General features: G+C 42.9%; 1 protein-coding gene across 8 annotated transcripts in view; it reads right to left on the reverse strand.

The window, feature by feature from the left end:
* The window catches only part of KIF1B (kinesin family member 1B), a 151,434-nt gene that overhangs the window by 22,791 nt on the left and 116,382 nt on the right, over positions 1-12,261 (reverse strand). For all 8 annotated transcript variants that reach the window (XM_019976020.2, XM_070768871.1, XM_070768870.1 and 5 more), the window contains 7 exons: positions 9,755-9,845; positions 7,712-7,830; positions 7,016-7,071; positions 4,587-4,695; positions 3,061-3,127; positions 2,317-2,401; positions 140-245 (listed from right to left, as the gene is read on the reverse strand). In XM_019976020.2, coding sequence (XP_019831579.2) covers positions 140-245; positions 2,317-2,401; positions 3,061-3,127; positions 4,587-4,695; positions 7,016-7,071; positions 7,712-7,830; positions 9,755-9,845 — 633 coding nt within the window. The remainder of the gene's footprint in view (positions 1-139; positions 246-2,316; positions 2,402-3,060; positions 3,128-4,586; positions 4,696-7,015; positions 7,072-7,711; positions 7,831-9,754; positions 9,846-12,261) is intronic.

The following is a 12,261-nucleotide window of genomic DNA, read 5'->3' on the forward strand; positions in this document are numbered from 1 at the left end:
TTTATTTCTGAAGAACAGGATAGGCAGAGAAGGAATAGGGAGTCTAAGTGAGAAGGTGGGGAGTCATTAATGAATGAAGAATCTAATGGTGAAGTAATCAACTCCCAGGGCTGACTCATCACTCGCCCCGGTGGCCCACCTGCTACAGTTGTGGGACGACTTCAGGTACTTGGCAGAGATGATATTGAGGGAGAGGATGGCGTCCACTGCAGCTTCATCCACCTCAGCCTTATTCCTGATTCGGCCTGAGAGAGACAAGAAAGAAACCAGGACATGGGGACATTGGAACACATGTATACCTGTGGTGGATTCATTTTGATATTTGGCAAAACTAATACAATTATGTAAAGTTTAAAAATAAAATAAAATTAAAAAAAAAAAAACAAAACAAAACAGTAATCCATTAAGCCAAAATGAGACTGTCAGACCTCTGTGTAATTTCAGGTGCCGGAAGAGTCATTTGGTTAACTGTAGTTTCAAAGTCTAATGTGGGAATTCTCAGTCTTCCATTCTTCTCCATATTCTTTTTTTTTATTTTTTTATTTTTTTCTTCTCCATATTCTGTCTCCCCTTTACATCCCACATTCAGTCAACTGTGAACATTTATTCATTGTTCAAAGAGCTTCTCATATTCATTTCGACTTTTATTTCCAACATCACTGCCCTGCTCATCAGGGGAAGCTCATCCCCTTTTGATCAGAGACAAGCAACAGTCATTTAACTGGTCTCCCAGCTGCTCTCATGTCTCTCCTTGTCAATCCACCCCACACTCACCTTCTATAATGTTCTTAAGCCACTGTCTTCATTATACCACTTTCTTGTTTAACATCTCACAATTCTGTTTTCAAATACTAAGACTAGGGTATGCAGCAGTGCACAGAGTTTCAGAACAGTCTCTGGAGCAGGACTGCCGGGGTTCGAATCTCAGCTCCGACACTAACTCTCTGTGAGGCCTGGGCACACGCTCAACCTCTTTGAGCCTCACTTTCCTCACCTGCCAAGTGGGAAAAACAATTCTGCCCTTTAAAGAATTTTATGATCATATTATATGTTATGTTATATTATATGAACTAACATTTTTAGAGCATTTAGGAAAGCACCTGCCACACTTCATGCTTGTTTAAAAAAAATAATAAGCCATAGGGTTACAGAAAAGCCTTAATAACTGCTGCCTCTGCTCACCACCCATTCTGGCCAGAAAGCATCTTTCTTTTTTTGTGTGTAAAAATTAATTTTGAAAAGCTTGAAAATCACTGTCCTGGATAGGACAGAGTATATAACCATCCTTCCAGAGGTCCCTAATTTGGTCTGTAGGTACCCAAGAGGTTTATGCATAAAATTCAGAAAGGCTAAACTGTAACAACTTTATTTTCAGGAGCCTCTAACTGAAACTGGTTTTTCCTTCCATAAGGAGGGGAGGGCACAAACCACAGTAGACTGAGCAGTACTTATACCTTTGTCCCAGGCAGAAATCACAGATGTTTCCGTTATCACACTAATGTCAACTATATGACACTCATTACCACTTTGAAATGATACAAATTAGACCCTCTGCTTATTTAACACATCAATAGAGAGCTTATGTTACAAATTTGTTTAGTTTTTAACAACTGCAGTTCAATATTATTAATTCCCTTAGTAATCCCAAGTACTTTATTTTCTACATTTAAAAATGTAATTCTGAGGCTTCACCTCTGCCAAATGGGTCCATGGTAAAAACAGGGTCAGGCTCCTGCCTTAGCCTCTCATTCTACAGCTGATGCTGTTGGTTCAATCTTTTCCTCTCATGGGACCTCAGTTCTGTCTCTCCTCTCTGGCCATAGGTTTCTAGCCATTTGCTCATTAGACATTCCTGACTAACTCCAAATGCTTGCAAAAAAAACAAACAAAACCCTCCAATTTCTCTCTAATCTACTCAGAGCATCTCCTACCAGCTAACCCAGTCCTCTTGGATCTTTTTTGTTGTCCACTCTCCTAGCACAGGTCTGTTTCAGTTGTCCTCATTTGGTATTCACTCCTCAAACAGCTCTGGACACATACACACGCTGTTCCTCACTAGATCACAAGCGCACAAGGAGCAGAGGCTTCTCTGGGGCCTTCGGCACAGAACCACTCCCATAGTCCTTGAGAAAAATACTGGCAGTTGCATAACCTATGAAGGGAGCTGGGAAACAAGGGTACTTTTGACTCAAAGTCTCTCTTCTGATGGTCATGTTCTCCAGTGCAGTCTTCCACATACTCCCTGTGCTCCAAACAGGGACCAATCACATCTCTAAAAAAGCCTGGCTCCGTCCTCATCTGAAGAAATGTACTCACCTACCACCAGCTCACGAACATCCTTCCAGTGGAGCTCACTCCCCTTCTCATGGATGATGGTCACTGTGATCCTCCGCTGGATGCCCTAGGTAATGGAGCAGGGTTGCAATTTAGCTGGGGCCATCTCTTATTTCCTCTTGTTTGCCCTTTGTTGGATCGTCTGGTGTGGTGGTGGCAAGAAGGGGAGGTATGGAGAGAGATGGGAAGTGCTGTCCACACTGTTATTCTGAATCAAGGGACACAGGTGAGGGACTGAGGAAGAGCCAGGTGCTGATACAGCTTCAAGAACCACTGCCCAGACTGTAAGTCCCAGAGTGAGCCCATCTGATTCACAAGCACTTCTGAGCACTGATTAAAACTACTTTCCATTTGCCAAAGAGGGACCTCCATTTCACGACTGGATTTTCAGTCCACTGAAACCTTACTTCTCTATCTCCATTAAAATCTTCTGGCTGTGAAAGCAGAGTTTCTTAACATCACAGAGTGAAAATGGCATAAACCACAGGGGAGCAGCATACATTCTAACTGAATTAAACAAATTCTTTCAAAATAGCTCTTTTAATATGTGTATTTATACACAAAAGCCAAGGTTTGAGAAACTTTAAGGAAAGGATAGGGCAAAGTCTCCCAACCTCCAAATTCCCTTCAAATGAAGATAAAAAGGCAGAGAAACAGAGGCCTGTTTCTTATTCTAACTCTTTTTATTGTTCCCTTCTAGGCCCTTTTTGGCTCCTTCGTTAGTACCTGGTGAAGCAAAAACGTCCCCTGGCAGGGCAAGCCTGCTGTATGGTCCACCACGGCTGGGATATACCTGTAAAAAAAGAAATAGGGAAGAAAGAGGTTAGATGGATGCTTGTGCTAATAACTAACTGCAGCTTCACCTGCAAGGTCCTCCCTGGTCGTGCTGCCCCTCGGTGGTTTCTGTTTTCCTAAACTCCAATCCCATGTCCTTCTCATCATCTGGAGTGGACATATAATCACACAGTCATTTGCATTTGGCTCCATCCCAGCTCCCTGTCTAACAGATACTCTATAAATAATGTATTACTGTCATGGCAAGTGTCAGGAGATGAGGAAGAGATAACTTCAGATTTTTAAGAATCAGAAAGCAATTAACTCAGTGGAAACCATTTACTGTAACTTCTTCTCCATCATAATGCAAGTTATAATCACATTATGGATCTGTCTACAGAAAGTCAAATTCCTTAAAGTAATGTCACTTCTGCTGAATACTACAGGATCGATAGAGCCAAACCTCACACACAGCAGGAACTCAATAAATGTTTCCTGGAGGTAACTGTGATGGTGGTACCCGGCATGATAAGCAGAGGATCGTTAAGATAACATTTATCCCCTATCCTTTAACTGATATAGCCTCTTCCCTCTGTTTCAGGAGAGGGATCTCTTTTGTGTTTTTCAAAAGCATTTCCGAGACAAGTATAAACAGTGATTACATTTGCCACTGAGTCTAACACAACAACTCAGAGTAAGCCAATGCTGATTATTTTGACTGGAGCCAAAAGTCCTTAACTGGGGGTGATTCTGCCCCCATGGGATATCTGACAATGTCTATTGCCACAACTGGAGGGAAGGGCTACTGGCACTTTATGGGTAGAGGCCAGGGACGCAGTTAAATACCTGTAACATTTAGGACAGCCCCCAACCACAGGGAATCATCTGCCCCCAAACAGTGCAGAGGTTGAGAAACCCTGGTCTATGGAAATATTCTGTCCCCTAAGCCCCTGAGATGTGGATATAAGTCTCTGGCCCCATGGTGCACAATATGCTTCTGACTCTCTTTGCTTGTTTGCTGATAAAACCCAATATGTAGGTTGTCTTCCCTCGTAACAAAGTGCCAATCTCCATGCTCCTGCTAACAAGAAGTTAAATCACTCAGTAAGTATTGTTTACTGTTACAAAACGTGGAAATAAAAGAAGATGTCCTATGGAAGCTGACAGTCCTGAGTTCAAACCCCACCTTACTGCTTCCTTGGTCATATTATTTAATTTCTCTGAGCCTAGATTTTCTCATTTGAATAAGAATATGGTATGTTCTATGAGGAAATAAATGAGAAAATAGTTTTTAAAAAAGTAAATTACAATACTAGGTAGTTCTCTGACAAACATCTGATTCAAAGAGTAAACACCCCTAAAATTCAGTTCAAAACTAGAATGTGACGTTTTGTGAACCTGAAGACAAAGAGACTCAAAATTACATTTTTTAATTTTGCAAAATTGTCATATTTAAAAATATAGGAAGTTGGACTTACTCTCCCGTAGGCTCCAGTTCACTGATCTCAAACCAAACCAGAAGATCATACTTGCTCATGCTCTGGCCAAGGCTGGTTTTGCTCATGGTATTTAACTTGGTGGCTGGAACTTTTAAAAGTTTTTGGAAAATGTTAACATGTGGTCCAAGTCTACTCTGCAAAGGTACAAGCTTCTCCAATGTCAGTCTTCAAGGACACACTTGGGAAAGGCAGCAAGAATCAGGGGACAGATTTCAGTGCAGGAGACCCAGAGACACTTAATCAACTCTATGTGCACCTCTAACTTCAGGGAACAGGAAAACAGAGGGTCAGCATCTTTCTCCCTCTCTCCTTCTCAACAAAATATCCAATGATGAGAACACAGGCTTTGTGCAGCATAAATGTGCTCACAAAACCATTAAAAAACCTTCCTGAGGCTCTCACATTTGCAGCATGCAGAGCACATAACAATGTGGGAGAGACAATGTGGGGAGGGTCTCGCTGTGTGTGGTGCGTGTGGGGAGCTGCTGCTGCTGCTGCTAAGTCGCTTCAGTCATGTCTGACTCTGTGCAACACCATAGATGGCAGCCCACCAAGCTCCCCCGTCTCTGGGATTCTCCAGGCAAGAACACTGGAGTGGGCTGCCATTTCCTTCTCCAATGCATGAAAGTGAAAAGTGAAAGTGAAGTCGCTCAGTTGTGGCCGACTCTTAGCGACCCCATGGACTGGAGCCGGGCTCCTCCGTCCATGGGATATTCCAGGCAAGAGTACTGGAGTGGGGTGCCATTACCTTCTCCGGTGTGGGGAGCACCTGTCCCCTAACCCAGTGGTTCCTGAACCTCCTGCATATGAGCATCACCTGGGGATCTCAAAGATGGACCAGGCCATCCCACAGGCCAATTAAAGAACAATCTCCAGGGATGGGGCTCAGTCCTCTGAGAGGTTTGAAGCCCCCCAGGTGATTCCAGTGTATGGACAAGTCTGGGAACCACGGGTCTAACTTGTAGATACAGGATTCTGTAAATGATCTGTTACCCATTTTCTTCAAATGTAAATTCCATGTCCTTATCTGTACTGATGAAATACATTAACCAAAACCCTAGTACTTCCAAGAATGTCAGATTCTACAAGGTGGGCATTTTGAAACACTACATAGAAATCCTGAAATCTTGGCGATTCAAAGAGGGTTCTCTGCTCTGAATCTGGGAGCAGCGGTGTGAGAGTCTGGGGACCTGGGATCTAATTATCACTCGACCACTAACTACCTTTGAAATTCTGGTTGAGGCAGTTAACCCCTGGGAGTCTGTCTCCTCATCTCTAAGATAAAGATCATAATATTAGCTATCTGAAAAGATATTGCGAGAAACCACTGATGCAATGAATCTAAAGGGGCTTTATGACTCTTGCAGCACTATGCATGGCCTGTTGGCATTATTCACCCTAGCTGAATTCCAGGTGAGTTGGTGATGATGCTACTCAAGACGGTAACCGGGGGTTATCGGTGTGCGTCTAAGGGTCAGAAAGCAAAACCAGAAGCATTTTTTTTTAAAGCCATCTACTATTAAAAAATCCTTCAAATTAATAATACCACTGCAAAGAATCCAAACCAACAAACCTAAGGAGCCCCCGCCCCCACCCCATGATGTGAAAAGGGCATAAACAAAGAAGGTACTTCCTAAAAATCTCTCTGAAAGAAATGTGACATGACCTTGACCATGTGGTGAACTCTACACTCAGGTCAAGTAGCAAACAGAAACATCCGTGGTTCCTGCACAGAGAGCCAGGCTTTGGGACTGGCCCCTGAGGATGGTTCTACATCTAAGGCAGAGCTAATTTAGTTACTAACCATCTCGTTTAGGTACCCTCTCAGGCTGGCAGCTGGGAACTGGCAGAAAGAGAAAAGGCGGTGATGGGTCAGCCCCATCCTGGAAGGTGGCAATGGCGGAGGAGGCAAGCACGTTGGCATGCTCAGAAAATGTGTCCAACACATGCACATTCACATAGTCAGATACGAGAAATCGGATCAGTTCAATCTTTCTCTCATGGTCTGAAGGCAGGATGGAGGTAAGGCGCACAGAGGTGGAGAATGAGCAGAGGGTGGGGGGGAATGTGGCAAGTGGGCAATGAGGAAAAAGGATGAAAATAAACAAAGAAAAGTCAAAACAAGATACATGAACATGCAGAACAAATCTAACATGCAAAAAAAATGCCTGCCACTGAAGTTAAAGGGGTTACACACAGAGCAGAGAGGCTGAGGAGCAGGGAGTTTATCAAAATCTTCAACAAGACCAGAGTGCCAGAGTGGATAGAGCCCTAGAGTTTCTCACCAACAATTCTAGGTCCTGCTAGATACTGGAACACACAGGATGCACAGATGTTGAGCAGGAATTTGAATATGACTTTTTACCTGAAAAGTCATGCAGCATATAAAGAACCCAGCTGGCACTCACCTGGCTTGGATAGCGGCATGGGCGGAGGGAAGAATCGTCGAGACGGCTGGGGTGGACTGCAAAGGAAGATGAAAGTTCTTCAAGACTAAAAGGACCCCCGTGCTAATACTAATGGCATGTATAAATCCCATTTAGAAGCAGATCACATGTACTTTCAACACTAGCACATTATCAGATATCAGATATATTCCCACACAGTAAAACTGAGGCTAAGACATTTTAAGAGAAGTCCCCTTTAAGTCTTACCTAACGAATAAGAAAATTTTTCTGTTAACACTGACACTCTGCCATCATCCCAGAGTCCCCATCATGGTCTCCTCCCTCATTCTGGTGTCTCAACTCAGACACACGTTTCACAGTGACTCTATGCTCCATGCAGTTCTAGGTGGTTAGGAATAATTTACACAATTTCCACGTTATGTCTTGATTACCTCAACTTTATCCTATTCAAAGTCTCTTCCTACAAGAAGATGGTACTCAAGGCCCCCTGGGCAAAACTCAATTTGCTCCTCCTACAATTAGTGACTGGGTGGCTTAGAAGAAAGATGGTAACATTTCTAAAAAGGAAACATAGGACAATATATAAAACTGTCACTTACCTATCTTAATCCCTCAAAAGATTTCTTTCTTTCCAGCAAGTAACAATAACAACAACAATATCAACAACAAAAAAATCTGTGCTCATTTGGTCCAAACCTGTGAAGTTCCTGTCCTTGCAGGTGAAGTGGGTGCTGCTGATAATGCCCAAAGACTTCAAACACAATCGGCTTGGTTTTGATATAGTCCACGAATGATTCGGTAACCTCCACTGCAATCTAGTAAGAAGTAGAGCCAAGCTCGATTAGGGTAAGAGTTTTTACAGGAAAATGCACATGTCTGCAGCAAACAGCACTCAGGCATGTCTGCAGCAAACAGCACTCAGGCACTTTTGAGTACTCAGTATGTGCTGGGTACTTTACTCTGCAGGCCTCTCATATCAGAAGAGATGGGCTCTTCTCTGGTTTTCCTTCTACAGCAACTTGACCAAGCTCCAGGCGTTCCACCACCTACCCTAACTGACCTCCAGCCCCTCTGCGTCCTTCAGTCAGTATGAGGACTGCATCGGCTGCTCCCTTCACCTGTTCTCTCCTCCACTTTGAGGGTGGGCCCAGACAGCAGCCCTGCCCAGGAGGCCTTCCCACTTCTCTGTCCCTGTTTTCCCTGTACTTCAAGGCCCAGACCAAACAGCAACAACGATATGAAAACTGGGACTGCTAACTATGTGCCAGGTACAAGGCCAAGAGTGACCCACCTTTTCTTATTTATACTACAGCCTTCAGGAAGCTCCCCAACCTTCTTTGTCCATCCAACCATCCACCCTCAACAAAGAATGTAACATAGAATTCTCTTTCCATTAGTAGAAATAATTCTCCCTTCTCCCACTCCCAATGCATTTCAAGAATAGCTTTCGAATATGTCCATAAGTTGTACTACTATTTTTATAAACTGCACATAAAATAAACACGCATTTTATTTCTCCTATCATAATTCTAAACTCTTCGGAGGCATAATCCCCTGTGATTCATCTAAGTGTCCCCCTCACCCCCACACAGTGGCATCAGGCATGGTCCTTGTACACAGGAGACAATCAATATTGATCATATACAGTCATGCTAATGTTTATACAATTAAACATAAAAAAGAAAACTATGTTTTGTGCTTGTTCATTCCATTTTTGGAGTTGTCCTTTCTTATTTTAATTTTTTTGGCCAAGTTGCACAGCACGAGGGATCTTAGTTCCTGGACCAGGGATCACTTCCCCTGCAGTGGAAGTGGAGTCTTAACCACTAGACCACAAGGGAGTCCCCCTTTTGTATTTTAGAGAGTGGACTATGGTTAGCAAGAGAATGAGACTGTTTCCTGTATAGCTGTGAAGACCCTGGATGCTAGAGCCACGTTTCCCTGGGTTCAATCCCACTTCTGCCTCCTCCTAGCTTGGTAACCTTGGTGAGTGACTTCAACTGCTGTGCTTCAGTTATCTCAACTATAACATGGGGATTATGACAGTATGTGGCATAAAAGAAAGGGTTAAATCAATTAAGACAGAAAAAGCACCTCTAACAATGACTGATACAACATAAGCTCTCAGTGAATGTTAGCTCTTGTGATGAGAATGAAAACTTTTGAATGGGGTTAAGTAAATCTTTCTAGAAGAGATGGAAGGTCTGTTCTCTTATTCCACTTACGGGGGAGTTGTAAGGGGCATTAAAGGATTAATCATCGAATCAACTGAAAGGAAAAAAGATTCTGAAGCTTAGTTTAGCTACAAAAGAATTTCACAGTTTCTACATTATTTGCAACCGAACAGTGTTATGTTTCTTACCGTTTAAAGAACATATTAACTTTAACAAAACTCATATTAAACATGCTTATTTTTCTAGGACGGAAACACTAAAACAACTCACAATTCAATGACAAAGAATTTACTGGCAGACCAACCCCCAGTGCTATGCACAGGCCCACTGTCATTCAGAGAAGATGCTGGCTGCTCTGTCCACTGAGGATGAGCTCAGGGCCCTGGCTGCTCCCTCCATTGTCTGTTCTCGCCACAGAGCTCCCCCTGCATAGCAGCTCGGATAATCATCCTTCTTCGGCTGAGAAAGCCAAAGGGAGCCCGTACATGATGCCTGCCTCGCACCAGCTGCTTCGGGGTACCACCAACCTGTAATACACCTGGCAAAAAATGTCCACGTGACTTACATTCTGCACATGGTAAAAGCCCAGAGGACTTCCTCTGCCGTTGTTCTTGAGGGGTTCAGTGGAGAATGCTTCATCATGCCGATGTAAAAAGCTTAAGAGAGCAAAAAAGACAAAAACCCACATTAATCTCGCATTAAATGGTTTCATCAGAATTCTCTTGGATCCCATGGAAAGAAGCATCTTAAGCAGAGTTTTTAACTGAGACAAGTTATTTACATTGCCCTGTAGAGAACATGTTCCATATCACACAGATAACATTTTAGATTTTATTTCAAAACTGACTGAAAAATCAACTAACCCTACCACTTAGCTGGGGCTTCCCTGATGGCTCAGCGGTAAAGAATCTGCCTGAAGTGCAGGCAATGCAGGAGACATGGGTTTGATCCCTGAATAGGGAAGATCCCCTGGGTAGGGAAGAAGCGAATGGCTACCCATTTCAGTATTCTTGCCTGGAAGATTCCATGGACAGAGGAGCCTGGAAACCTACAGTCCACGGGGTCTCAAAGAGTCGGACATGACTGAAGCAACTGAGCACACACCACTTAGCTACGAAAACATATGAAGACTGAATTCAGTGAACTCTCATTCCAATGCAGAAGGTTTTTACTGAAAATAAAAACTGAAATCATTTTGTATAGAAAAGATTTGGCAGATTGAAGCTTCTATAAGGTAGCACTAAAGCCTGTGGATGGCATATCTGCTGGGAACCTCTCTAAGACCAGCGAGGAGTAGATTCAAATGTCACCTCTTCCAGGGAGATTTCCCTGACTCACTCAAACAGTTCTACATTCCCATAGCAACAGGGGCCTATTTCTTCAATAGCAATGATACCATTGTTTGTAATAATGTATTTATTTGCCTGTTTCCCCAAAAGAGAGTGTGTGTCTCCCACAGGGCTTGAAATATAGAAAATACTCCTGAAATGTTTGCTGAGTCACTGCGCTATGTTTACTTATTCTCATAAATAATGAGATTTTATTGTTCTGTCTCCCTAATATTAGTCTGAAATAAAAAGTAGTGGAGAATTACAGAATACACAATTCAAAGATGTACTGCTAGACAGAAATATCCACTAGAAGGATACCCCACACTCCTACAGGAAAAGAGGGATAAACAGTGGGCAGAGAGACCAGGTCTTCCATGAACTCCTGGTCTTCCATATTACAGGTGACCCCTGAACATCACTGGTGTTCTGGGTCTGGACTGCGTGGGTCCACTTATATGCGGATTTTTTAAATAGTAAATTTTACGGTTTTGCACGATCCACAGTTGGTTGAATCTTTAGATGTGGAACTGCGGATACAGAGGAACCCTGGATATACACTTGGGTTTCAGACTTTGTGGAGGAGGGTCAATGCCCGTAACTCCTGAGTTGTTCAAGGGTCAACCATAATTCTCTCAGCCTGAAGACCATGGTGGACTTTTGCCAAGTAACCAAATCACGTACCACCGTGACACTGCATCTTTCCACACTACGCGTACTCTTGCCTATTTTCTTTCTTCTCATTTCTCCTTACCTTTCTCCCTCTCTTCTACTTTTTACTCCTTTCTTTTTCTTCCAATTTCTTCCTTTCCAGACCACACAGTGCACCTGCCAGAGGCCGCATGAGCATCAGCTGGCCTCTGCCCTACACTCCTCCAAGGCTCTCCTCGGAGCAGATACCAATATGTGGGGGTTCCACATAGGTGATACCTGAGGCCACTGACTGTGCTCTACAGCTGTGTCTTCCCAATGCAGGGCAGATGAGAGTTTATAAAAACCCCAGAAAAATCTGAGTCTTCTTTCAACATGAGTCAACATGCCCTTTCCTCCAATGCTTACACCAGGTGGAGATGCTACTCTCTTTTCAGGAGACTTTGGGACAGAAGTTAATAGACCATTCTTGCCATTTCAGATGTCAGCTGACCAAGCAGGTCTTTTCCGTAAAATACATTAGCTACTAATGGAGACTGTTAGTGAAAACACATTAAATGAGCAAATCTATACTGGATGGATAATATTTCATCAATTGTTACGTTTTAGCAAATTACATTAGCAGCTTAACTACGTAATAACCACATTTAATTGAGAACTTGGCTGACAACTACATAGAAAGTGAAGCTACATGAGGCCTCTGGAAAGGATAAGGCACACACCGAGGGGAAAGGAAGGGCAGAAACCTAAAGCAGCCTTTTGGTGGCACCAACAGCAAACTGTGGGCTTTAGGAATGGGGCAGTTCAAACTTCCTTCTTTTATACTGTGGCCCTTTCCAAGTACTCAAAAGATATATTCATGTTGGGAGTATTAAAACTTAAGATTCTCCAAAAAAATGTTTTTGGAAGTCTTGAGACAAAAGTAATTAGAGCACAGAGCTCCAGAGGGTTACAGGATAGAAAATGCTTATTAAACAGATGAGAAATGAAACCTGTCACATCTTCTCTACTTACTTACTAGCTTTCTTTCAATGGATATAGAATTTTGCTGTTCTTTAAACGACTTACATTTTGTTTCTCCCAAGCATTAAAC

The sequence above is a fragment of the Bos indicus genome, chromosome 16 (genome assembly GCF_029378745.1).
Source record: "Bos indicus isolate NIAB-ARS_2022 breed Sahiwal x Tharparkar chromosome 16, NIAB-ARS_B.indTharparkar_mat_pri_1.0, whole genome shotgun sequence".
NCBI classification, from domain to species: Eukaryota; Metazoa; Chordata; class Mammalia; order Artiodactyla; family Bovidae; genus Bos; species Bos indicus.